The sequence below is a fragment of the Camelus bactrianus genome, chromosome 9 (genome assembly GCF_048773025.1).
Source record: "Camelus bactrianus isolate YW-2024 breed Bactrian camel chromosome 9, ASM4877302v1, whole genome shotgun sequence".
In the NCBI taxonomy this organism is placed as follows: domain Eukaryota; kingdom Metazoa; phylum Chordata; class Mammalia; order Artiodactyla; family Camelidae; genus Camelus; species Camelus bactrianus.
This window is the reverse complement of record NC_133547.1, coordinates 3,687,895-3,715,697: the sequence shown is the minus strand read 5'-3', so window position 1 is coordinate 3,715,697 and position 27,803 is coordinate 3,687,895. Positions and strand designations below refer to the sequence as shown.

Below are 27,803 nucleotides of genomic sequence, written 5' to 3'. Positions count from 1 at the left end.
ATCAGCTAGAAAGAAAAGGATACGTGCTTCACTTCTGTTTCAAAACTACAGGTTACCACATTGTTGTAAAGCATAGGTAGCTGAAGAGAAAAATTTTCCAGAAATCTCGAAAACAAATATTAAAAAGCTGATCGTATTTCAGACAAAGTCATAAAAATTGTAAATCTTATTCAGTAGTTCATCCAGTCCTGTGTGATTAATTCTAGTTGATCTTGATGTTTTGTTAGCAGGTCTGTGTTGCCATCAGGTTTTCCATTAACATTCCACAATTTCTTACACAGTCCAACGGTGTGATCTGAAAGTTATCAGAAAACTGTGTGTCAAAAAGGATCACATAAGTGAATGAACAAAACATAACCTGTTAAAAAATGATTAATGTTACAGACTTATATATCCAACTTAATGGGGGAAAGGGTAGGGAGGCAAGTCTTCTGTAGGGAAAACAAATAGGTTTCTTTAGGAAAGAAAAACAGGTTAGTAGAACAAACGAGGGGTGACTAACTTGTGATAATGCTGTCTATGCACATGTGAGTGGGCTTTCCATCGTCTTCGAGGCTATAAACTCCCAGAAGGGAGAATCACAGTAATAGGCTTCCTCACCATCATCATCTCAGGAATGTCCCCTCCTGAATGGCGGAGTTTATGGCAGCCTTAGTTCCAAGAATTTTCTGCTTTGAGTCAGATAAGCTCAGAGGAGGCTTCTTTCTGCATTTCTTTCCTTTTCTTTTCTTTTTTTTTCTTTTTTTTTTTTTTTACTTTTTAAAAATTGAAGTACAGTCAGTTTACAATGTTGTGTCAATCTTTCTGCATTTCTTGCAACTCAGATGTCTTTCCTTTAAAATAATATCTCTACCAACTCTAGGATTTCAAGTGGGTCCTCACAGAACCAACTAAAACTCTCCACAACAGCATAAGCCATTTCATTCCATCTTGTGTGGTTGGTTTTTCAAAAGTTAATGGAAGAGTTCATTGCCACATTTAGATCCCATTGGATCCTATTTTGGAGGTTTGTGTTCAGTGCTTTAGCATGGAGGTCATCTGAGGCATGCCACAGTCCTCTCTACCCACCACTAGCGGGCACCCACTGCACCACTCCCCTTCCAGCTCCAGAGTTTTGCCTTCTGTGAAGAATAGTGCTTCTTACATCACTTTCCCTTCTCTGTTCTCCATGCTAAGCTCTCCCAGCAGAGCTCCTTGAAGAAGGGGACATAGTTACATGCCTCTTAAGTCTTCCTTCATCCTTTAGTGCAAGTCTGAATGCAGGCGTGGTGACTGTTAAATGCCTTTGCTGCATGGATTACCTGAAGGTCTCTTTCTCCTGGTGGGTGGCCAGCTGGGCTTGGGGGTCCCCACACTCCAGTGCAGACCGTGGGAAGTCAAGCAGTGTAAGAAGATGGGGAGGGAGGAGGGTTGTAAGTGGGTTTCCCGAGTTTTACGGCCTGTACTTCTCAGGGTCTTTGATGTTCAAATGAATTCAGGAGTCCATGGAAATAATCAATAAATAATCAATCATAGGAATAGAAAAGAGTTTTATTTGAGCCAAACTGAGGACTATGCCCTGGGAAGCAGCCTCTCAGACAGCTCTGAAGAACTGCTCCATTGAACCATGGTTTTACACACAGTCTTACACCTCATCCAAACAAAGAACATTCATCAGACACAACAGGGTATGTTCCTTCAAGGTTGTAAAAGAGACAGACTTAGTACACAGGCAGCGAGACAGCAGGACCTGGTGTCTGGGAAGGGAACCTAATCTCTGAGCGAGTGTTAACATGGACGCCGTAAGAAGGGAGTTGTTCATCCTTGTCTTCAGCATAGACATTCTCAGCCTTAACAGTTAGAGCGGCTGTGCTGTGAGGGTTGGACGGGCTGGTTTAGTTCACACAAAGTTCCAGCTGCACCATGTACAAGCCAAACTGATTTCCCCGTGTCTCAATGCATGAAAATTCTCTCCATTCAAAAGTATAACAAAAATTTTGGAACCATATGATCCAGCAATTCACTTTGGAGGATACACCCAGAAGAATCGAAAGCACCCTCTGGAGGGGATATTTGTACACCCAGGTTCCTAGCAGCATTATTCGTAATGGCTAAAACGTGCAAGCAACCCAAGTGCTCATTGACCAAGAAATGATAAGCCAAACGTGGCTTGTATAAATAACAGAGTATTATTCAGCATTAAAAAGAAAGGGGATTCTAACGCACACTACAACAGGGAGGAACTTAGTGGGCATTCTTCTTAGTGAAATAAGCCTGACAGTAAATGGCAAACACTGTAGGATCCCACTTAAGTAAAGATTCCAGAGTGGTCAGATCCACAGAGACAGAAAGTAGAATGGTGATTGCCAGGAACTGTGGAGGAGACAAGGGGGAATTGTTGCCGAATGCGTACAGAGTTGAAAAGAAGTTCTGGGGTTTGGCTGCATAAAATGTGAATGTACTTGACATGACTGAACTGCATAGTTTAAAATGGTTAAAATGATAAATCTTACGTAATGTATATTTTACCGTAATGAAAAACATTTTAGATCCATCCCCAGAAGTGTGGAGGGCTGATAGCGCCACCACAGGCGGTCCCCACCCAACCATCCCCATCCCCACCCTGACAACCCAGGGATGAGCTCAGGGACTCCTCGCTCGGTTTTAGAGATGCATCAGTTCCAGCCCTTCACAGCTTAAACTCAGCCCCACTGACTCTGACCCAGGGCTCCAGGATCTCCTCCGACAATCCAGTAAGTCTTGGGGAAGCCCTCTCCTGTAGGCGACAGGGCACGGAGCTCAGATACTCAGAACTGAGTATCTCTGCAATTCATGCATGTGGTCGAGTCAGCCTGGCTCCAGTCTGCAGGTGGAAAGACCCATTTTCCAGATGAAAGCAGAAGTTGCTGGGAGCCGTGTGTGTTTGTGTGAGAAGAGGTGGGGGTGGGGGAGACTGGGTCAGAGGCTCTAAGACTTGGTTTTTTATTGGTGTGTAAACAATTGTCATTATTACACTTATATAAGGTTTATGATATGTGGACCGCTGACTTCATTCTCCTGTGTTTGTACTCTCTGAATGTGTGGACTCCTCCTCCGCCCATGCTAGGGACCTGAGCATCCGCACGGCTTCGTATCCATAGAGGATGACGAGACGGTGATTTATATTAAACCACCTTGGGGATTGCTGCACTGAGCAACTCTCTGAAGCTTGTTCTAATATTTATCATCGGTAGTAATGAAATATGGTTGTGAAATACACTTAATATAACATTTACCATCTTAAGCACTTTAAGTGTACTGTTCATTAATGTTAAGTATCTTTGCATTGCTGTACAACCAGTCTCCAGAATCCTTTTCATCTTGTAAAACCGAAACTGTGTCCCCATATGACAATAACTCCCCATTTCTCCCTCACCCCAGACCCTAGCAAACCACCATCCTACTTCCTGTCTCTATGAATCTGAGCACTATCGATGCTTCATGGAAGTGGCATCACGCAATATTGGCCTTTTTGTGACTGGCTTATGTCACTTAGCATAATGTCCTCAAGGTCCCTCCATGTTGTAGCATGGCTCAGAATTTCCTGGATTTTTTTTAAGGCTGAGTAATAATCTTCTTCATGTATAGACCACATTGTGTTTATCCATTCATTTGTGAATGAACCCTTAGGTTGCTTCCAACTTTCAGCTATACTGAATAATCCTGCTGTGAACATGTGTGTATAAATATCTCTTCGAGATCCCATTTTCAGTTCTTTTGGGTGTACACCCAGAAGTGGAATTGTGGATCATATGGTAATTCTAGTTTTAATCTGTTGAGGAACCAGCACACTTATCCACAGCAGCTGCACCATTTTACGTTCCTACTAACAGTGCACGAGGCTTCAGCAGCAGCATTTGAACAGGAGGCGCACAGAGGTCTGGAGCAGTAAATGGCTTGTTCAAAGGCCCAGGGGTGGTGGTGGGGGGCCGAGATTCTGAGCATAGTTTCCTGGCTGTTTGAATGTTTACCCTTAACCAAAATGCTAAACCTGGACTTCGGAGTATCAGGGGTGGAAGCCCCTGATGGAAACTTGTGTTGCCTGGGTCTGCCTCGCCCTGCAGAGCCATGCAGTGAGGAGATATTCCAAGCCCAAAGGATAGGAAACAGAGTCCTGTCATTTCTGATTCAGAATGAAGGTTAGTCTTCACTCCCTCCAGGTAGCTGGGAGGCCACTCTGGTCTGACGCTTTCACTGAGCCAGTCTAGAGTCTGTCTCTCCCTACAAATGCCATCCCATTCTGCCTGAACTCAGACATCCGATTGCATTTCACACTGCAAACAATGAAACGGAAGATTCCAGTTTTCAGAATCCTTGGCATAGAACTGTGTCGAGTCTGAGGACTCTATTATCCAAGCCCTTTACAGAGTCACTTCACACATATAAAGGGAGAGAGAGATAATGACGATAATTTCTCCTGTTACGTGCAGGGGACGAGGGTAAGGAGCTGTACGCAGCTTGTGCCAAACCAGACAGGCTGGCACGCAGCAGAGCTGGACTTGAACCAGCAGAGCTGGGTGATTTCAGCTCATGCCACATGACTGAGTCATTCCACTCCTGAGTATTTATCCAGAAAAAATGAAAGTGCTAATTGGAAAAGATCCATGCATCTCGGTATTCACAGGAGCGTTATTTACAATAGCCAAGACACAGAAGCAACCTGATTGTCCATCAACAGATGAATGGATAAAGAAGATGTGGTACATACATTCAGCCATAAAGAAGAATAAAAATTCTGCTTTTTGCAACATGGTTGGACTTGGAGGTTATTATGCTAAGCGAAATAAGTCAGACAGAGGATGACAAATAGTGTATGAACTCACTTACGTGTGAAATCTAAAAAATAAAATGTACTAGTGACTATAACAAAAAAGAAACAGACTCATAGATACAGAGAGCAAACCAGTGGTTATCCGTAGGGAGAGGGACGGGGGGAAGGGCAAGATAGAGGAGTGTGGGGGTAAGAGACACAAACCACTATGTATGCAGTCAGTCAGCTACGAGGGCACGTTGTACAACACACGGAACAGAGCAGCAGATTGTAGCCTCCTGACCCACGTCTGGGATGCTGTGCCAGTACGTTTGTCAATTTGGTCCGAATCCAGTCCACAGGGAAGAGTCTGTGAGTCACATGACTCCTCTGAACACCCTAGACCAGTGGCCTTGGGTGTGGTCAGCATCCTGGTGTGTGCACCCTGGCTGGTGGAGAGGCCATGTACGTAGCTGGACTGGCAATTGTCATCTGCTTCTTGGTGGCCTCCCAGTCTTCTGTGTTGCGAATGGATATTTTTTATGACTTTCTGTCTTGTTTTCTCAGCAGATCAGAGCCTACTCAACTCCATCTAGGATGCGATGTCAGGATGTTCTCCAATTTTGTCAGAAGCTGGTCCGCAGGCGGCCCCTGAAGCCCAGGGAGGGGTCTGAGAGTCTCCTGGCTCGTTGTCTGAACACCCTCGACCTGGTGGCCTTGGGTGTGGGCAACACCCTGGGGGCTGGCGTGTACATCCTGGCTGGAGAGGTGGCCAAGGACAAAGCTGGACCGGCAATCGTCATCTGCTTCCTGGTGGCCGCCCTGTCTTCTGTGTTGTCTGGGCTCTGCTATGCGGAGTTTGGGGCCCGGGTACCATGTTCTGGTTCTGCGTATCTCTACAGCTATGTCACAGTGGGAGAACTGTGTGCCTTCATCACTGGCTGGAACCTCATACTGTCCTATGTCATTGGTGAGATGATGGGGTGGGGAAATGTGCTCAGAGGGAGTGTTGGAGACTTGAGTCATTCCTGAGCACTTTGCTATTCACTTTGTGGGAGAAGTGAGTAATGGTGGCAGGGAAACCCCACAACTTCATTCTACTCAGCTCTCCCCCGCTTTCCCTAAGTGATGTGACCAAGAGCCCAGAAGGAAGGGGAACGTAGGAAGTGGGTGGGAGGGAGACACGTCCACAGGCTCATCCGTCACCATGTTGAAGGCTTTGCTCAGCTCTTGCCTTCGTGGGGTTTTCCCTTACACCTCGATTTAAAATTTCAGCCCTCATCCCAGCCCTCCTGGTTCCACTTCCATGTTTTCTCTTTTTGCACAACACTGATCGCCTCCTAATGTATTAAATAGCTGACCAAGTCTGTGGATCATGTGGGTCTTCTCTCCCATGAAGAAGAAACTCTTTGAGATTTGGTATTTTGTCTGTTTTTCCCTCGAAATACATCCCATGGCATGTAGTAGGGGTTCAATTAATGTTTGTTAATGAATGTTCCATCTTCTTCTGCAGTCACCGCCAGCGTGGCCAGGGCCTGGAGCTCTGCCTTTGACAGCCTGACTGGGAACCACATCTCTCAGGGGTTACAGGGCACTCTCTCCCTGTACATGCCCTACTTCCTGGCCAAGTACCCAGACTTCTTCGCACTGGGCCTGGTGTTGCTGATGACTGGTGAGACAGGGGTCATAGATGGAATGGGAAGTGTGGGGTGTGGAGAGGGAGCCGGGGTGGGGAAGGCTTGGAGAGGCAGGAGGTGGGGAATTAGGACAGGGAAGAAGGGTCTGTGGTATGAGAGACAGGAAGGCAACACAGACTGTGCATCCCGCTCTTGGCACCACTGACATTCGGGGCTGGGTCATTGTTTGGTGTGGGGGGATGTCCTGTGCATTTAGGGTTTTTGTTCTTTTCTTAAAGAACATCATTGTCAGATGTTGAGTAGCAACCTTGGCCCTTACTCCCCAGATGTCAGTGACACCCACCACGCAGATTGTGGCAACCACGATGTCTCCAGGCCTTGCCAAACTACGGGTGAAGAAAAAAATCACCCATTTCTTAGACTGACAAGTTTCTTCCTCTGTGCTGAGACCAGAGATCATTTAAATTGAGGTGAAATTCAAACAACAGAAACTCAACTAGTTTATTGATTTCTCCAGCTTTATTGAGATATAACTGACATACAATTATGTACAATTTCAGGGGTACATGTTCATGGTTTGACTGATGTGTTTCTTGTGAGGTGATTGCCACAGTAAGAAACTGATCATCGTAGTGTGCAGTCAGTGGCACTTAGCACACTCACAATGCTGTGCGACCCTCACCTCCAGCTAGCTCTAAACATTTCTCCACCCCAAAAGGAAAACCCACACCCACTGGGCAGTCACTGTCCACGGTTTCCACTTCTGCCACCGCCCTGCCCCTGACCACCACTAGTCTCTATGCATTTAGTTATTCTGGAAGTTTCATGTCCCATCTTTCCCACAGGAGTGCTGGTTCTGGGAGCTCGAGAGTCAGTCCTGGTTACCAAAGTGTTCACAGGCCTGAACCTTTTGGTTCTCGGCTTCATCATCCTGTCTGGCTTCATTAAGGGAGATCTGCACAACTGGCAGCTCACGGAACAGGACTATAACTTGACAGCATCTGGACCCAACGGCACCTATAGGTTAGGCGGGTGCTCCTGGCCAGAGCAATGCGTGGTGAGGGTGTGGTTACCGTGCAGAACTGGAGACACGGTGGGGACTAAACAGATCTGGGCTGGTGGGTCCAGATGATGGGGCTCCTGGAGCTCAGGACTCATGGTGTCAACTGAGGAGTCCGGTAGAGATCACTGAACACACCTCACCCACGTTCTTCTCGTTTCTCCTCTCACCACAGCTTGGACCATCTGGGTTCTGGAGGGTTTGTGCCTTTTGGCTTTGATGGGATTCTCCGAGGAGCGGCTACCTGTTTCTACGGGTTTATCGGTTTTGATGTCATCGCCACTACAGGTAACACGGTCACTGTCCCCTCAGGGGTTTGGCTCCAGTTTGGGCTGCTCTTGTGCATAAGAGTTTCTAGGAGGTTGTTCTGCTCCTGGAGGCTCAGGAGGGAAGGGGATTGTGTGCTTTCCCCTCAAGGTGTTTCCTGACCCAGTGCTTCTCCCCACCCATCCTGCAGGGGAGGAAGCCCGGAATCCGCAGCGCTCCATCCCCTTGGGCATCCTGACCTCGCTCTTCATCTGCTTTTTGGCGTATTTTGGCGTCTCAGCGTCACTCACCCTCATGGTGCCCTACTACCAGATTGACCCTGAGAGCCCCTTGCCGCAGGCTTTTCTCCATGTTGGGTGGGCTCCTGCCAGCTATGTGGTGGCTGTTGGCACCCTCTGTGCACTTACATCTAGGTCAGTGTCGAAGCTTTCTCCCCATCTGCTGTCAGATGCCCAGGTGTCCCAGCCTTTGGGATTGAGAGACAAGAGGGAGAGACCCCTCACACCACGCAGACTAAGGCACAGAAGCCCTGATCTGTCCTATTTCTCCACGTCCTCACACATGTTCCCATTTTGTCTCCCAGCCTCCTGGGTAACATGTTCGCCATGTCTCGAGTGACTTACGCGATGGCAGATGACGGACTCCTTTTCCGGAGACTCGCCCGGATCCACACCCGCACACACACCCCCATCGTGGCCACTTTGGCTTCTGGAAACCTTGCAGGTGACTGAACAAAAGCCCCTCCTTTGATCACTTTCCTTAACTTGGACATTTCAGTGGTTTCTGACTCCCTCCCGCACCTCATCTGTGCCTCCTTCTAGCGATCATGGCGTTACTCTTCGAGTTCAGTGATCTTGTGGACGTCATGTCAATTGGGACCCTGTTTGCTTACTCGCTGGTGGTTATTTCTGTTCTTGTCCTCAGGTGAGAGTCCACCACACGCTGACTGGGGGTCTTGCCCTTGTGGGGATGGATGGGGAGGCAATCCCCGTCTACATGCATGCTGCTTTCTAAATGTCCCGTTGTGCGTACGGCAGGATCGAGGTGGGTTAGACTGTCTGTATTGGGTGGGTGGGGGCTGCTGTTAATATTGCCTTAACACCTGTAATTCAGGTACCAGCCAGATCAGCATTTACAGACGAATGAGAGCACAGAGGACAAAACTGAGACTCCTGAACCTGAAGCAGGTCCTTTGGAACCTGTACCTGATGCACAAAACCTAGAGACTCTCAGGACCCTGTGTGACCCTATCAACAGCACCCCCACTCTGACATCTGGCCGGATTGTCTATGGATGCACCTTACTGATGGGTGAGCAGTGGGATGGCTCTTTGTTGGCATCTGAATTTGGGAGGATGGAGTGGGATTGTGTATTTTGGCAATTAGGGAGACTTAGAAATATGATGGCCTTTCTTGATGAGGGCAGTTTGGGGAGGGGTGTGACCCAAGGCCTGACACACCGGCTTCTGGACTTGACCCTGTTCTCCTCCCACTGGACCCTGCAGTTCTCCTGCTGACGGCCCTGAGCCTGGTGCTGGCCCAGTGGCCCCGCCGTGTGTTCTCTGGAGACCCCGTCTGTACAACGGTGGCTGTGCTGCTGCTGGTGCTCAGCGCCGGGGTCACTGTCACCATCTGGAGGCAGCCCCAGGGCCCCACTCCTCCTCCCTTCAAGGTGGGTGACCTTATGTGCCCAAACTATCCACCCTGAGTGAAGGAAGTCTGCACGCTGTGAGGTCTGAACTATCTTGGCTGGACCAGGGAAGGAGGCGAGTCGCCCTAACCAGTGGCCCTTCCCTGGTCCACTCTCAGTGCTTCTCACACCCAGCCTGGGGAGGCGCTGGCTGCTCCGTGTGACCAGGCCTGGCGTCTCCCCCACCCCCGTGGGGGCGGGGCCTGCCTTGGTGAGGCCTGCGGCGCGCTCAGGGTTAGCTGCCTTCGCCCGCAGGTGCCTGCTCTGCCTGTCCTCCCAGTGCTGAGCATCTTCGTGAATGTCCACTTGATGATGCAGATGACCACTTGGACCTGGGCCCAGTTTGGCATCTGGAATGCCATTGGTAAGTGACTGTCTGGGAAAGAGAGGCCTCTGGAGTGACTGGACCCAACCTTCTTCCTACTACCTCTCCCCAGAGCTGTAAGATGTCATAATAGGAGGCCTATTGGGCATCTGTAAGTGGGGAGAGTGCCTACTTTTCCTTCTCATTGTCTCGTTGCCCGACTAGGATTTGCCGTATACTTTGGATATGGGATCCGACACAGCTTGGAGGAGAACACTGATCCACAGCCTCCAGCCTCCAACTCCTAATCTCTTGACAAATCATCCCTAGTGATGAATCCTCTTAAGCACAGGAGACGGATGCTGTGTGGATTCCCTCCATGCACAGGAGGTACCTGCTGGGTCGTGGACACTTTGAGCCTCTGCGGAGAGTGAAGATGGGATGCATTTAGAGCCCTGTAGTCACTGCCAGTAGAGGAAATGACTTTAATCTTAATAATTTTAAGTAAACTTTAAAAAGCATAATATATGCACTTAAAAGTGCAGGCTTCATAAATGTCCAGCAAGGTGAATTTTCAAAAAGAAAGTACTGCAATGTAACCTGCAACCAGAGGAAGAAATAAAATATTAATCTTCACATAAGAAGCGCCTCCTTGTGCCTCTTTCCAGCAAAACAAAATACAAACACAAAACAAAACAAAACCCAGAGTCTGCATGTGGGAAGAAAACACAGGTAACTACATACGGTGGGAAGAGTTACACTTTAAATATTGGAACACAAATAGGTTGGAAGTAAAAGCGAGGGAACAGAAACTTTGTGTAAACAAAACCCGAGAAAGCTAAGGTAGCTATAGTAATATGAGGGAAATAAGCCTTTAAGACAAAGACAATAAGAACAGATAAAGTGGATCATTTTACAATGATAAAAGAAAATGATCTTTTTAATCTCTTCCCCTAGCTTTATTAAGATAAATTGTAACATTGTATAAATGATCATTTTTCTTTACTTTTATGTTGCAGAATCGTAGAGTTACACATTGGAGTTGATGAGGGTAAGTTTCTTTTTCTTTTTCTTTTTGTATGCTTTGCCAATTATAGGGAAATTTTTAAAAAAAAATTTTATTGAAGAGGGAAAGATCTTAGTTGAAAAAAACTACCTGCATTACCAGAAGCTGAGGGAAGAGGTGGGAAGTAAGAGTTGGCTGATAAATGGTTATAGTGGGTGAAAGTAAAAGATAGACAATTAAACCGGAAAGAGAAGATAAAAAGGTGTTGCTGCAGAACAGAATGCTTGAAATTAAGATTATGGACAGTGAAGACAGTGGTAATAATGAAGTAGAGGACTGTCTGTGGGAATGAACAACTGAAGTAGAGAGAAGGAGGGATGGAGGTCAAGAAACTGAGCAGCAAATTTATTACATGAATTAAAACATAAATGGAGGAGGATCAACAGAATTAGGAAAATCCCTCTCTTGCAGTTCTAATGAAATCACAGGCTTAAGAAACAACTAATGGAGAATAAAACTGTCAGGTGAAACTTTGATGGAAAAGGTTGATTATTGTTCTAACTTGCTGCTGTAGGACCACCAGATTATCGCAATGTGCTGTAGTCGGCAGTGGAGAACCTCACCCATAAAACAGCCTTGGTGAAGAGTTGAACCACAATGTAATCAAGCCTCTAGATCAACCACGAGCTCACAGCAGACCCAAGGGATAGGTTCACATTTCCACTGAAAACACAATCAGCCAGAATCAGAAAGGGGGCAAGTTTCCAGGAAAGAAAAATGGTGCACTTTCTGTAACGATGAAGCACTGTGACCCATTCTGGAGAGTTAATAGAGGCACATCTTGGAGAAATTGATGATTTGGTTCCCGACGGCCACAATAAGGAGAATTTTGTGATAAAAGGACTCACACAAGTATCTGGTTTCCAAGTGCATATATAAAATTATGTTCATTCTAGACTGTAGTCTCTTCAGTGTGCAATAGCATTCAATTTAGTAAAACAGTGCACACACCTTGTTTTAAAATAATGTATTGGTAAAAGATCCTAAGTATCATCTGACAACTCAGGGTTGCCACACCTTCATTTTGTAAAAAAAGAGAAAAAAATGCAGTGTCTGCAAAGCCCAATAAAGTGACGTATGGTTGTACACGTGTATGTATCTTTACATACAAAAATGCATATGTATAACTAATATGCATAAAATACACATCTTTAAAAAGTATATGTATTACAATATATATTTAGGGTTCCTTGTTTATTTGAAATTCACTATGTATACGTCTGTGGGGTTTTTTTACATTTTTTTATTGAGTTATAGTCATTTTACAATGTTGTGTCAAATTCCAGTGTAGAGCACAATTTTTCAGCTATACATGAACATACATATATTCATTGTCACATTTTTGTACTTTTTCTACTAAATCTTTGACCCCTTCCTGTCTCTGTATGCTCTCTGCATTCTAATCTCTTCTTCTTATAAGGACATTAGCTGTTTGTGGTAGGGCCCACCCTCATGAACTCATGTAAGCGTAATTACCTCTTTAAACCAATTACCAATTCAGTCACATTCTGAGGTCCTGGGGGTTAGGATTTCAACTTACGGATTTGAGAGCAGGGAGATACATTCAGCCCGTTAACAGTCTTGACCACCACTTGCTTCCCAGCAGCTAAACTGTGTCTGGAATACAGTAGGTGCTCAATTCTACTCCAAGAGAGATATAATGAAAGACTCACATGTACATGTCAAGTTTTACATGACTCAAGATGGAGAGCTTTTCGTTTACCTGAAATTATCAAAGGGAGAACACAGCATTTGTTTGGGGGAAAAATTTGTTAAACTACTTAGAATTGAAAATGAGACAAAGGAAAGAAACAGGGGAGGAAAGACAGATAAAGCAAGAAAAACAGGATGAAGAGAGACAAAGGGAAAGGCAGAACAAATCAGGGACCAGAAAGAGATGACGAGCGAGCCAGAGTTTTGAACACTGAGGGGTTCCTTAAGATCGTTGGTAACAATGGAGCCCTGCTGGTCCCCAGAGGCCACTGTTATTTCAGATACTAGGTCACACCCCAAATGGAAAGATGAGGAATCCTTTCCCCTCCCCATTACTTCTTACCCAAGAAGTTCCCAAGAAGTAGAAGGGTCAGGCTTCAGGGACCCAGAAAACCCAACCCACTTTGAAAAGTTCTAATTATTCTTAAGGGACTGATTAACTCAACATCCCTTATTTGCTGTTTTTTTGTTTGTTTTTAAAGAGGGAGGAAATTAGCTTTATTCATTTTATTTATTTTTAGAGGAGGTACTGGGGATTGAACCACTGAGATATATCCTCCCCCTTCAACTTCCCTTAAACTTTGCTCAGGGGAACTTGTTTATGGGCAAAGCTTTTGTAAAAATTTCTTTTTCTTTCCTTGCTTACTTTTTCCCATGAGTGGGAAATGAGCAGACTGGACTCAGTTCATTTTCTTTCCTTCCTCTTCCTCTTCCTCTTCAGCACAGCAGCAGGGGTCGCCCCCAACAGACTCGTGCAGCTGAGGACTATTCATTCCTTGGTGTCCCCAAGGTTTAGCCCTGCAATAATCACCATGATGAGGGGCATTGATTAAACTTCTGCTGTAACGGGTTATGTCATTTTTTTTTTTTTACTGTCATGATCCACCTTCCTTTCCTGACAAGGTCTCAATCATCATTTGGGTGAATTTTCTCTGGCCAACAAGTGAGAGACTCTTGGTTGCCTCTGCCCTTCCCTTCTTCTTCCAGGACTTTCCATTTTAGCAACGGCTGGAGGGTGGAACAGCACCAAAGAAAGAGAAGGTGAAGGGAAGAGCAAAAAGTGGACGAATATCTAAACAATGCAGGCAAGAATCTCACAGTTTTCTTTTCAGTTCTGTGATGGCAGGAGTAGCTGGCTACACCAAAGGATTTTAATGACAAAGGCAGCTGGACTCCAAGAGATGCTTGTATGCCAGTGTGCAGAGCAGCATTCCTCACAGCGGTCAAAAGAGGAAGCAATCCAAATGTGCATGAAGGAATGAACAGGTGAACAGAAGCTGTTGTGTAATAGTGTGTGTGTGTATGTGTGTGTGTGTGTGTTTGTGTGTAATATTAAGTCTTAAAAACGAAGGAAATTCTGACACAGGCTACCACATGGATGAACCTGAAGGACGTTATGCTCAGTGAGATAAGCCAGTCACAAAAGGGCCAACATTGTAGGATTCCACTTATGGAAAGTACCGAGAGTGATCAGATTCACAGAGTCAGGAGGTAGGGTGGTGGCTGCTAAGAACTGGCGGATGGGAGTTACTGTTCACTGGGTTTGGAGTGTGAGTTTTGCAAGATGAAAAGAGTTCTAGGCATGGATGGTGGTGATAGTTACACAGTAACGTAGATGCACTTCCTGCTGCTGAACCGTGTGCTTGCAATCGCTAAGATGGTACATTTTATGTGTATATTTTACACAATAAAAAATGAAACAAAATGAAAATGAAGACTAGAGAAGGAACAAATGTTACGTACATGTATGACTGCAACATGATGCTGTACACCAGAAATCGACACATTGTCAACTGACTGTACCTCAACTAACAAAAATTAAATAACTCTGAAATTTAAAAACTGAAAATTGAAAGTTAAAACAAGAAGAAAAAGACAATTGAAGATCTGCATGCAGAGCAGAAGACCCTAGATACTCAGATGCCCAGCTGCATTGAGGGGTAACATACAATGATGGAAAATCCTGGTGAAACAGGGGGCTGGGGGGAGAATCACTAATAAATGATTGTGAACAGAATACATTCCAAGTTTTTCCTTCACAAACTGTCTCAGAGTGAGTGGTTTACACTCAACAGGTGAAACTTGCACGTCATCACAGTTCTTCTACATCTTTGGTCAGTTGCCCTGAGCTGGCAATAGTTATCAGTGCCTTGGGGACAGAATTCTGAGTCTTTACTATGACCCAGTATAGCTTCTGTCATGTGGGAAAACTCAACACATACTTGTTAGGTGATTGAATCTATACACAAGACATCTATAAAGGAAGCTGGGGAAGACTGCGTCCCGGACTTGCGTAAAAATGGTAAAATTCTGTTTCTCATTTACAGCTGTGAAATCTGAAAGCTTAGACACAGACTACATGTGTTGCTCAGCAGAGAAAGGGACGATCCAAGCGCTGAAACCCCAGGACCAGAGCCCTTAGCTCTAAATGTCTGACCCTCCCCTTCATTCCTTTTTATCTTCTGCTCCCTCCCCCAGTGCCCAACAGCCAAGAAATCCCCTGAAGGATTATTGGCTTGGATGAAGAGCTTGGATTTATTTTTCCCTCAAGATTCCTTCTAGTGGCTGAAATTAAAAACTGCATGTGAAAGACTTCAGAAGTCTGTGCACCAAGCTAAAGACAGTTTTTGCTTGCTTCATCACAGGCTGACTGCTGCCTCTGGTCTAGGGTTGCCAGATGAAATGCCAGATGGCAAGATAAATTTGGATTCCTGCTGGACAATGAATACACTTTATTTAATTATTTAGTATAAGTATGTCACATGTAAGTTGGGACAAAACTGCATGGGACGTGGTTATGTAAAAGTGCCTTTCTTATCATAGCATATCAGGGGCACATACCATCAACATGATTTATCACTTGACACTGATCTTGGTTATCCAGTTGAGGTACAGTGTTTGTCAGGTTTCTCCACTATTAAGTTATTTTTTGGGTCCCCTTTACATACCGTACTCTTTGGAAGGAAGTCCCTAGCGAGAAGTTATGTTCCACATGGAAGAGGAAGAAATTTTCCTCTGCCCTTCTGAGTTCTTCTGGCTGGTCTAAGAATTAAATTCACATGAGACAGATTAACAGGAGAAACTCAAACAGTGTGATAACACGTATACACGGGAGAGACCCAGGAAAACTGGGTAACTTGTCAAATGGCCCAAACCCTTGCCTTAAATAACATCTTCAGCTAAAGAGAAGGAAAAAGAGTTTGGGGGAGGGCCGTGGTTTGGGACTTCAAAGTGGGGGAAGGCAATTCACCACACTTAGCTGCTGCCCTCTGCAGACTTGTCTGGTGTTAGCTTTATTCTCAGAGTGAGCCCTTTATCTAGGTTCTTTAAGGGGAGGTAAAAAGAAAGACTTCCTGCGTGTTCAGTTTCTTAAAAATAATCAGCCTAAATTAATCCTCATGCCAAAGAGATACGTTTTGGGGCACCTGATGTAGTTGGCTCCCCTGCAGTCCCTCCTCTGAAACTTGCTCAAGAAGCTTTGCAGTCCAGGAGCTGGGTTGGTAGATTGTTTCATTGTATTGAGCCAGTGTCTTGGTGCTGACGATGGATCAGTCCAGTTAAATTCATTTCAGAAGGTGGTGAAGCACGCGGGGTCTCAAACTTAGGCCTATAAGGTGCAAAGAATTAAGTATTCAATAGAAGACATTTCTATGGAGACAAAAGAAAAACAAAGATCTATATAAAATTATAGCCCAGTGTCTGAGTCCTGAGAGCTGCCTGTAGAGAAGATTTCTAGAAGTAAGGCACAAAGCATCTTTAGATGGAGTGAGGGCAGACAGTGATAATGGGCAGATTCCAACCAGATTTTCCTGGCTTGAATGTCTCTGGTGAAGTCATCGGGTGTTCAGGTCAGCTTTCTGACTGACTCACATAGAAACAGGCTTGAAGATTGTCTAAATGACAGCTATGATGGTGACCTCTTTTAAGTTTATATCAAGTTGACTCACTTATCTTTGCAGGACTTTAAGAAAAGGGCAGCCTTAGTTTCTCAATGATTCCAAGTCAAAAATAGGGAAAAAACTGGAAATGTTAGTTTGGAGACTATAGCCAAATAACTGAGGAAACTGAAAAAATTCAGGACCCAGCCCAGTGTATGGGTGGAAAACAAAATCTCAAAAACAATGAGCAGAACTAGAATCTAACATCCACAGGTATTATAGTTTCTATTGAAACACAAATTTTTCCTCTGTCTACAATCACCCTCACTTCTACCAAAGGTGGACACATTGAGGCAAATACTGTAGGATTCCACTTAAATGAAGTAGCTAGAGTGATCAGATTCGTAGAGACAGAAAGTAGAATGGTGATTGCCTGGAACTGTGGAGGAGATGGGGGAATTGTTGAATGCGTACAGACACGAAGCTTTGCAAGATGAAGTAGGTTCTGGGGTTCGGTTGCACAAAATGTGTGTGTTGAACATGACTGAACTGAGTACTTAAAAATGGTTAAAATGGTAAATTTTATTTTATGTGTATTTTACCATGATTGAAAACAAAAACCATCTTAGAACCATCCTCTGAGCACACACCAAGTGTCACAAGTTGATAGCACGGCTGAAGCTCCCCGCCCACCCAACCCCATCTCCACCCCGACAACCCAGGGGTGAAGGGCTGTCTTGTGCGCAGAGGGACTCCCCACTTCTGTTTTTAGACATGCTTCAGTTCCAGCCCTACACGGCTTAGACTCAACCTCACTGACTTGGATCCAATGCTCCAGGATCTACTCCAAGAGTCCAGTAAGTCTTGGGTAAACCCTCTTCTGTAGGAGACCAGGCACTGAGTTCAGATACTCCCGGAGAGACCTCTGCAACCCGAGAGTGCGGCTGGGTCAGCCTGGCTCCCCGCCTGAGGGTGGCAAGACCCATTTCCCCGATGAAAGCAGGAGGAGCTGGGAGCTGTGTGCCTTTGTGTGTGTGTGACAGGAAGTGGGATGGGGCGGAGAGATCGGATCAGTGTCCGGAACCTCTAAGAATGATTTTCTGACTGGTCTCCAGCAGTAGCAGAGATTACCCTTACGGAGGGTTTATGATATGCGGACCACTGACTTCAGTCTCGTCTGTACCGTCAACCCTCTGTATTTGCTGGTGCTCCATCTGGGACTTGAGCATGCATGGATTTTGTTACCTGCTGGGCTAGACTGCATGGTAAGTTAAAGTAAATCACCTTGGGGTTTGTTACACCCAGCGGCTCTGTGATGCTGGCTCTGTTGTTTATCATTGGAAACAGTTTCTTAAAACGGTGGGAAAATACACATAACATAAAATTTGCTGTCTTGACTGTTTTTAAGTGTACAATTTAGTAATGTGAAGTATATTTACATTGTTGAGCAAAAAATTTCCAGAACATTTTTCATCTTGTAAATCTGTGTTGTGTTCCATTTAACAATAACCCCCCATTTCTCCTTCACCCCAGTCCCTGACAAATCGCTGTTCTAATTTCCATCTCTATGAGTTTGCCTACTCCAGATATTTCATAGAAGTGGAATCACACAATATTTGTCTTCTTGTGGCTGACTTATGTCACTTAGCATAATGTCCTCAAAGTTCCTCCATGTTGTAGCATGGCTCAGAGTTGCCTGACTTTTTAAGACTGAATAATATTCCACTGTATGTATAGACCACATTATGTTTATCCATCCCTTCCTGGATGGACATTTGGGGTCCTTCCAACTTTCAGCTATTGTGAATAATTCTGCTGTGAATATGGATGTACAAATATGTCTTTGAGACGCTATGTTTGGTCCTTTCGGGTGCACACCCACACGTGGAATTGCTGGATCACATGGTAATTCTATTTTTAATGTTTGGAGGAACCACCATACATTACTGACTGCAGCTGCACCATTTTACATTCCTACCAACAGTGACACGAGGGATCAGCAGCAGCATTTGAACAAGAGGCGCACAGAGAGAGGTCCGGAGGAATAAATGACTTGCTCAGAGGCACAGGGGTGGTGCTGGAGCCAAGACTCTAGTCCAAGTTTCCTGGCTCTTTGAATGCTTGCCCTTAACCAAAATGCTAAGCTAGGAATTTGGAATATTATGGGCAGGAGGCCCCTGATGATAACTTGTGTTGCCTGGGTCAGCCTCGCCCTGCAGAGCTGGCATTCCGTATGCTCCGAAGGATAGGAGACAGTGGTCCTGTCATTTCTGATTCACAGTGAAGGTTAGTCCTCCCTCCAGGCAACTGGGAGACCACTCTGGTTTGATGCTTTCACTGAACTGGGTCAGAGTCTGTCCCTCCCTACAAATCTATCTCATTTTGCCCCAACTTAGAGTTGGGTCAATTCCACTTCATTCTGCAAGCAACGAAGCAGAATGCTATTAGTTTCAGGATCCTTGGTGAAGAAATGCGTGGAGTCTCTGATCAACAAGCCCCTTACAGAGTCACTTCACACACATCAGTGAAGGGAGGGATAATTGTGATGATAGTAATTACCCCCATTTAGAGAGGAAAGGAGGACAAAGTGTGGTATAAGCTTGTGCCAAACCAGACAGGCTGGCACGCAGCAGAGCTGGACTTGAACCAGCAGAGCTGGGTGATTTCAGCTCATGCCACATGACTGAGTCATTCCACTCCTGAGTATTTATCCAGAAAAAATGAAAGTGCTAATTGGAAAAGATCCATGCATCCCGGTATTCACAGGAGCGTTATTTACAATAGCCAAGACACAGAAGCAACCTGATTGTCCATCAACAGATGAATGGATAAAGAAGATGTGGTACATACATTCAGCCATAAAGAAGAATAAAAATTCTGCTTTTTGCAACATGGATGGACTTGGAGGTTATTATGCTAAGCGAAATAAGTCAGACAGAGGATGACAAATAGTGTATGAACTCACTTACGTGTGAAATCTAAAAAATAAAATGTACTAGTGACTATAACAAAAAAGAAACAGACTCATAGATACAGAGAGCAAACCAGTGGTTATCCGTAGGGAGAGGGACGGGGGGAAGGGCAAGATAGAGGAGTGTGGGGGTAAGAGACAGAAACCACTATGTATGCAGTCAGTCAGCTACGAGGGCACGTTGTACAACACACGGAACAGAGCAGCAGATTGTAGCCTCCTGACCCACGTCTGGGATGCTGTGCCAGTACGTTTGTCAATTTGGTCCGAATCCAGTCCACAGGGAAGTGTCTGTGAGTCACATGACTCCTCTGAACACCCTAGACCAGTGGCCTTGGGTGTGGTCAGCATCCTGGTGTGTGCACCCTGGCTGGTGGAGAGGCCATGTACGTAGCTGGACTGGCAATTGTCATCTGCTTCTTGGTGGCCTCCCAGTCTTCTGTGTTGCGAATGGATATTTTTTATGACTTTCTGTCTTGTTTTCTCAGCAGATCTGAGCCTCCTCAACTCTGTCTAGAATGTGGTGTCAGAATGTTAGCCAATTTTGTCAGAAGCTGGTCCGCAGGCGGCCCCTGGAGCCCAGGGAGGGGTCTGAGAGTCTCCTGGCTCGTTGTCTGAACACCCTCGACCTGGTGGCCTTGGGTGTGGGCAACACCCTGGGGGCTGGCGTGTACATCCTGGCTGGAGAGGTGGCCAAGGACAAAGCTGGACCGGCAATCGTCATCTGCTTCCTGGTGGCCGCCCTGTCTTCTGTGTTGTCTGGGCTCTGCTTTGCAGAGTTTGGGGCCCGCGTACCATGTTCCCGCTCTGCGTACCTCTACAGCTATGTCAGTGTGGGACAACTGTGTGCCTTCATCACTGGCTGGAACCTCATACTGTCCTATGTCATTGGTGAGATGATGGGGTGGGGAAATGTGCTCAGAGGGAGTGTTGGAGACTTGAGTCATTCCTGAGCACTTTGCTATTCACTTTGTGGGAGAAGTGAGTAATGGTGGCAGGGAAACCCCACAACTTCATTCTACTCAGCTCTCCCCCGCTTTCCCTAAGTGATGTGACCAAGAGCCCAGAAGGAAGGGGAACGTAGGAAGTGGGTGGGAGGGAGACACGCCCACAGGCTCATCCCTCACCATGTTGAAGGCTTTGCTCAGCTCTTGCCTTCGTGGGGTTTTCCCTTACACCTCGATTTAAAATTTCAGCCCTCATCCCAGCCCTCCTGGTTCCACTTCCATGTTTTCTCTTTTTGCACAACATTGATCTCCTCCTACCGTATTAAATAGTGGACCGATTCTGTGAATATCTTGATCTTCTTTCCCACCCCATGAATGAAAGTCTCTGAGATTATTTTGTCTGTTTTTCCCTCAAAATACATCCCATGGCATGTAGTAGGGGTTCAATTAATGTTTGTTAATGAATGTTCCATCTTCTTCTGCAGCCATCGCCAGCGTGGCCAGGGCCTGGAGCTCTGCCTTTGACAGCCTGACTGGGAACCACATCTCTCAGGGGTTACAGGGCACTCTCTCCCTGTACATGCCCTACTTCCTGGCCAAATACCCAGACTTCTTCGCACTGGGCCTGGTATTGCTGATGACTGGTGAGACAGGGGTCATAGATGGAATGGGAAGTGTGGGGTGTGGAGAGGGAGCCGGGGTGGGGAAGGCTTGGAGAGGCAGGAGGTGGGGAATTAGGACAGGGAAGAAGGGTCTGTGGTATGAGAGACAGGAAGGCAACACAGACTGTGCTTCCCGCTCTTGGCACCACTGACATTCGGGGCTGGGTCATTGTTTGGTGTGGGGGGATGTCCTGTGCATTTAGGGTTTTTGTTCTTTTCTTAAAGAACATCATTGTCAGATGTTGAGTAGCAACCTTGGCCCTTACTCCCCAGATGTCAGTGACACCCACCACGCAGATTGTGGCAACCACGATGTCTCCAGGCCTTGCCAAACTACGGGTGAAGAAAAAAATCACCCATTTCTTAGACTGACAAGTTTCTTCCTCTGTGCTGAGACCAGAGATCATTTAAATTGAGGTGAAATTCAAACAACAGAAACTCAACTAGTTTATTGATTTCTCCAGCTTTATTGAGATATAACTGACATACAATTATGTACAATTTCAGGGGTACATATTCATGGTTTGACTGATGTGTTTCTTGTGAGGTGATTGCCACAGTAAGAAACTGATCATCGTAGTGTGCAGTCAGTGGCACTTAGCACACTCACAATGCTGTGCGACCCTCACCTCCAGCTAGCTCTAAACATTTCTCCACCCCAAAAGGAAAACCCACACCCACTGGGCAGTCACTGTCCACGGTTTCCACTTCTGCCACTGCCCTGCCCCTGACCACCACTAGTCTCTATGCATTTAGTTATTCTGGAAGTTTCATGTCCCATCTTTCCCACAGGAGTGCTGGTTCTGGGAGCTCGAGAGTCGGCCCTGGTTACCAAAGTGTTCACAGGCCTGAACCTTTTGGTTCTCGGCTTCATCATCCTGTCTGGCTTCATTAAGGGAGATCTGCACAACTGGCAGCTCACGGAACAGGACTATAACTTGACAGCATCTGGACCCAACGTCACCTATAGGTTAGGCGGGTGCTCCTGGCCAGAGCAATGCGTGGTGAGGGTGTGGTTACCGTGCAGAACTGGAGACACGGTGGGGACTAAACAGATCTGGGCTGGTGGGTCCAGATGATGGGGCTCCTGGAGCTCAGGACTCATGGTGTCAACTGAGGAGTCCGGTAGAGATCACTGAACACACCTCACCCACGTTCTTCTCGTTTCTCCTCTCACCACAGCTTGGACCATCTGGGTTCTGGAGGGTTTGTGCCTTTTGGCTTTGATGGGATTCTCCGAGGAGCGGCTACCTGTTTCTACGGGTTTATCGGTTTTGATGTCATCGCCACTACAGGTAACACGGTCACTGTCCCCTCAGGGGTTTGGCTCCAGTTTGGGCTGCTCTTGTGCATAAGAGTTTCTAGGAGGTTGTTCTGCTCCTGGAGGCTCAGGAGGGAAGGGGATTGTGTGCTTTCCCCTCAAGGTGTTTCCTGACCCAGTGCTTCTCCCCACCCATCCTGCAGGGGAGGAAGCCCGGAATCCGCAGCGCTCCATCCCCTTGGGCATCCTGACCTCGCTCTTCATCTGCTTTTTGGCGTATTTTGGCGTCTCAGCGTCACTCACCCTCATGGTGCCCTACTACCAGATTGACCCTGAGAGCCCCTTGCCGCAGGCTTTTCTCCATGTTGGGTGGGCTCCTGCCAGCTATGTGGTGGCTGTTGGCACCCTCTGTGCACTTACATCTGGGTCAGTGTCGAAGCTTTCTCCCCATCTGCTGTCAGATGCCCAGGTGTCCCAGCCTTTGGGATTGAGAGACAAGAGGGAGAGACCCCTCACACCACGCAGACTAAGGCACAGAAGCCCTGATCTGTCCTATTTCTCCACGTCCTCACACATGTTCCCATTTTGTCTCCCAGCCTCCTGGGTACCATGTTCGCCATGTCTCGAGTGACTTACGCGATGGCAGATGACGGACTCCTTTTCCGGAGACTCGCCCGGATCCACACCCGCACACACACCCCCATCGTGGCCACTTTGGCTTCTGGAAACCTTGCAGGTGACTGAACAAAAGCCCCTCCTTTGATCACTTTCCTTAACTTGGACATTTCAGTGGTTTCTGACTCCCTCCCGCACCTCATCTGTGCCTCCTTCTAGCGATCATGGCGTTACTCTTCGAGTTCAGTGATCTTGTGGACGTCATGTCAATTGGGACCCTGTTTGCTTACTCGCTGGTGGTTATTTCTGTTCTTGTCCTCAGGTGAGAGTCCACCACACGCTGACTGGGGGTCTTGCCCTTGTGGGGATGGATGGGGAGGCAATCCCCGTCTACATGCATGCTGCTTTCTAAATGTCCCGTTGTGCGTACGGCAGGATCGAGGTGTGTTAGACTGTCTGTATTGGGTGGGTAGGGGCTGCTGTTAATATTGCCTTAACACCTGTAATTCAGGTACCAGGCAGATCAGCATTTACAGACGAATCAGAGCACAGAGGACAAAACTGAGACTCCTGAACCTGAAGCAGGTCCTTTGGAATCTGTACCTAAAGCAGGAATCTTAAAGACTCTAAAGAGTCTGTGTGACCCTATCAACACCAGCCCCACTCTGACATCTGGCCGGATTGTCTATGGATGTGCCTTACTGCTTGGTGAGCAGCGGGATGGCTGTTTGGCGGTGTCCTGCCGTTGACAGGAGCAGGTGGGAGTGTGTGTCTTTGGCAGTGGAGGCACAGTCTTGGAGACAGAATGGTCCTTTGTGATGTGGGCAGTTCTGCTGGGGGAGGGGTGTGACCCAAGGCCTGACACACCGGCTTCTGGACTTGACCCTGTTCTCCTCGCACTGGACCCTGCAGTTCTCCTGCTGACGGCCCTGAGCCTGGTGCTGGCCCAGTGGCCCCGCCGTGTGTTCTCTGGAGACCCCGTCTGTACAACGGTGGCTGTGCTGCTGCTGGTGCTCAGCGCCGGGGTCACTGTCACCATCTGGAGGCAGCCCCAGGGCCCCACTCCTCCTCCCTTCAAGGTGGGTGACCTTATGTGCCCAAACTATCCACCCTGAGTGAAGGAAGTCTGCACGCTGTGAGGTCTGAACTATCTTGGCTGGACCAGGGAAGGAGGCGAGTCGCCCTAACCAGTGGCCCTTCCCTGGTCCACTCTCAGTGCTTCTCACACCCAGCCTGGGGAGGCGCTGGCTGCGCCGTGTGACCAGGCCTGGCGTCTCCCCCCCCCCCGTGGGGGCGGGGCCTGCCTTGGCGAGGCCTGCGGCGCGCTCAGGGTTAGCTGCCTTCGCCCGCAGGTGCCTGCTCTGCCTGTCCTCCCAGTGCTGAGCATCTTCGTGAATGTCCACTTGATGATGCAGATGACCAGTCGGGCCTGGGCCCAGTTTGGCATTTGGAATGCCATTGGTAAGTGACTTTCTGAAAAAATGAGGCCTCTGGAGTGACTGGACCCTTCCTACTACCCCTCCCCCAAACTGTGTGAGATGCCACAATAGGAGGCCTATTGACCATCTGTAAGTGGGGAAAGCGCCTACCTTTCCTTCTCATCGTCTCATTGCCCGACTAGGATTCGCCATATACTTTGGATATGGGATCCGACACAGCTTGGAGGACACTGATCCACAGCCTCCAGCCTCCAACTCACAGACTCTTGACAAAAACATCCCTGGTGCTGAATCCTCTTAACCGCAGGACACGGCTGCTGTGTGGAATCCCTGCGTACATGGGAGGTACCTGCTGGTTCAAGGACACTTTGAACTTCTATGGAGTGTGAAGGTAGCATGCATTTAGGGCCCTGTATTTATTGCCATCAGACAAAGTGACTTTATTGTTGTACAATGTTTAAATAAACTTTTAAAGCTGTAATATACATACAGAAAAGTGCATGCTCCCTAAGGGTGTAGCAAGATGAAATTTCACAAAGAATATACAACATAGTCAACAACCAGAGGAGGAAATAAAATATTAATCTGTACATAGGAAGGGCTTTTTTGTACCTATTTCCAGCAAAAACACAGAGATTTCCATGTGGGAGGGAAATGCAGGTAAGTAATATTGTGTCAGGTGTTGCTCTTTAAATATTAGGACACAAATAATTTGGAAGTAACAGGAAAGAAACAGATCCATTGTGTGAACAGTAACATGAGACAGCAGCATACTTATATTAATGACAACGTAGACTTTGAGATAAAGGGGACAATAACAGATGAAGTGGATCATTTCATAATGCTAAAGAGAAATGATTATTTTTATCTTTTCCCCCAGTTTCATTGAGATATAGTGTAACATGGTGTAAATGATTATTTTTTCTTTACTTTTCTGTCACATAGTCTTGGAATTACACAGTAGAGTCAATGTGAAAAAAGTTCTCAACTAAAAAACACCTGCATTGCCAAGAGGTAGGGAAATGGGATGGGATGCAGCAGAGTAATGGTTGGTTGATAAATGGTTACAGTTGGGCGGAACTAAAAGAAAGGAAGTCAGACTGGAGAGACAAGATTAGAAAGGTGTTCCTGCAGAACTGAAGGCTTGAAATTGAGGTTACGAACATTGAAGGCACTGGTGAAAATTAAGTATAGAACTGTTTGTGGAAATGAACTGTTGAAGTAGAGAGAAGGAGGAATGCGAGTCAGGAAACTGAGCAGCACAGTTAGGAGATGAATTAAAAGATAAATGGAGGAGGATTAACAGAATTAGAAAAGTGACTGCCTTGCGAATTCTAATGATATTACCAACTTAGGAAACAACCCATGGAGACTGAAACCATTAGGTGAAACTCTAAGGGAAGAGGTTGACATCAGCTGATTTTCTTTGTTACCTTCCTGACGTGGGACCACAAGATACCATGTGAAGCCCCACGTGCTGTGGTAGACAACACAGAACACTGCCCAGAGCACAGTCTTCATGAAAAGTTGAATCAGAATGTAACGAAGCCTCTCGACCAACTACCAGCGCATAGAAGTCATAAGGGATAGATTCACATTTCAGATGAAAACACAACCAGCCAAAACCAGAATGTGAGCAGTTTTCGAGGAAAGAAAAATGGTGCACTTTCCGTAACAGTTAAATGATATGACCTATTCTGGAGAGTTAATACAGGCACCCCTCAGAGGGACTGTGGGTTTGGTTCCAGACCATGGCAATAAAGAGAGTGGCACATTTTTTTTTGGTTTACCGGTGCATATAAAAGTTATATTTACACTATTAAGTGTGCAATAGCATTCTCCTTAATAAAACAATGTATAATTTTATATTAAAAATACTTCACTGCTAAGAAATTCTCTCCATCATCTGACAACACAGGATTACGACAAAGCTTCAATTTGCAAAACATGCAGTGTTTTCAAAGCCCAATAAAGTGACGTATGCCTGTAAAAGTAAATGTATCTGTACATATTAAAATATGTATATGTGCAATTAATATGCATCAAATATGTATCTCTATCAACATATGTATTACAATATATAAAGCTCATTGTTACCTGAAATTCACTATATCTAAGGTGCCTTGCATTTTTGTTAGTGGATAAAGCGACCTCCAAATTAGAAAGCGCACCAAAAGTGCAGGTCCTTGACCACCCGCTGGAAAAGCATTCTCAGCAGAGGCAGAGGGACAAGCCGTGAGGCTGCTCTATTGCACGAAAGGGGAAAAGACCCTTGAGTGAGAAGACACTCAAGGAGGGGAGACGTGAGCCCAGGTGGCTTGATGAGAACCCCTGGTTGAGGGTCTCCATTGGGTCCTTCTTTGTGGCTTCTTGTCTCCTTCTGTCCTTTCCATGCTCATTTCTGTGGCTCATTCTGCTCTGTGAAGCACACACTTTGCAAAAATAAAATTAAGCAAGCAGGTTCTTCAAAAAGCGTGGTTATACATATTAAACTGATTCAGGGCTTTTGTCTTTCCATTACTCAAGCAAAAATATTTTCTGAAGTCAGACATGGATTAATTTTAAACTTTTCAAGGAGGTCTCTGGTCAGTAAATCTGGGTTTTGGTTCCATAGTTCCCTGCCTCCCTCATTTTTATTTAATAAATCTGTCACCCTTTGGTCTCTGTGTGTGCTCTCTGCATTCTAATTTCTTCTTACAAGGACATTAGTCATACTGGCTTAAGGCCCACTCTAATGACTTCATTTAACTTTAATCACCTCTTTAACACCCTATCCCCAGGTACAGTCACATTCTGACATATTGGGGGTTAGGACTTCAGCAGATGAATTTGAGAGCAGGAAGATGCACTCAGCCTGTAAAGGTTTTAACCACCATTTACTTCCTGAAGCTAAAGCAGTGTCTGGAATACAGTAAGTGCTCAATTATATTTGATGAGAAATGTAAACAATGATCACAAGTACGTGTAATATTTGATGTCACGCAAGATGGAGAAATTTTTATTTGCCAGATATTATCAAAGAAACAACACAATATTTGGGGGGAAAATTGTTAAACTACTTGGAATGGAAAAATGAGACTTTTAACACCGTGTCTAGTCTATGAGGGGTTCTACGTAGATTATTTTACGTGAGAAAAGAAACGCAGGGAGAAATTGGGAGGAGGCTAGAGAAGAGAGGGGGAAGGGGTTCTGTGAGATGAGAGTGTCTTCCCTGCATCCGATGCCTCACTTTCGTGTGGAAATCATGAAATAACTGACGGATGTGGATGTCTTGTGGAAAGCTGTGAAGGATGTCTAAAATTATTCCTCTTGCTCTGGAGTGATGAAAGGGATAAGCCAGCTGGCAGAAGCAGGAGACAGAGTGAAGCTTGAACATGTTACTCCGTCAGAATCCATACAAACCGTGGCCCCCACGGGCAGCAGGGAGCCCGTGGATGTTTCTGAGCATGGAAACAATGTGAAGAAGGTGGTTTTGGGGAGATGATTTCTGCTCCTTCCAGGGACAGTGGTACAACGTGGACTCCCT

General features: G+C 46.2%; 2 protein-coding genes across 4 annotated transcripts; both read left to right on the top strand.

The window, feature by feature from the left end:
• Positions 1-2,637: 2,637 nt before the first annotated feature.
• LOC105074477 (cationic amino acid transporter 3) lies at positions 2,638-14,469 on the top strand. The gene is made up of 12 exons (XM_074369149.1): positions 2,638-2,732; positions 5,336-5,738; positions 6,282-6,440; positions 7,251-7,428; positions 7,641-7,753; positions 7,923-8,145; positions 8,316-8,455; positions 8,554-8,656; positions 8,846-9,042; positions 9,237-9,403; positions 9,677-9,785; positions 9,951-14,469. The coding sequence occupies exons 2-12, from the start codon at positions 5,366-5,368 to the stop codon at positions 10,031-10,033; spliced, it is 1,845 nt and encodes a 614-aa protein (XP_074225250.1). The 5' UTR covers positions 2,638-2,732; positions 5,336-5,365; the 3' UTR covers positions 10,034-14,469.
• Positions 14,470-17,130: 2,661 nt separating this feature from the next.
• LOC141578565 (cationic amino acid transporter 3-like) lies at positions 17,131-26,380 on the top strand. 3 transcript variants are annotated; one of them, XM_074369148.1, is made up of 13 exons: positions 17,131-17,239; positions 17,501-17,647; positions 19,842-20,244; positions 20,786-20,944; positions 21,755-21,932; positions 22,145-22,257; positions 22,427-22,649; positions 22,820-22,959; positions 23,058-23,160; positions 23,350-23,546; positions 23,751-23,917; positions 24,191-24,299; positions 24,460-26,380. In XM_074369148.1, the coding sequence occupies exons 3-13, from the start codon at positions 19,872-19,874 to the stop codon at positions 24,576-24,578; spliced, it is 1,881 nt and encodes a 626-aa protein (XP_074225249.1). In that variant the 5' UTR covers positions 17,131-17,239; positions 17,501-17,647; positions 19,842-19,871; the 3' UTR covers positions 24,579-26,380. The 3 variants fall into 3 exon arrangements, with proteins under 3 accessions (XP_074225249.1, XP_074225248.1, XP_074225247.1); XM_074369147.1 differs by having other exon boundaries at positions 17,135-17,239; positions 17,498-17,647; positions 19,845-20,244; XM_074369146.1 differs by having other exon boundaries at positions 17,135-17,239; positions 17,498-17,647.
• Positions 26,381-27,803: the final 1,423 nt, after the last annotated feature.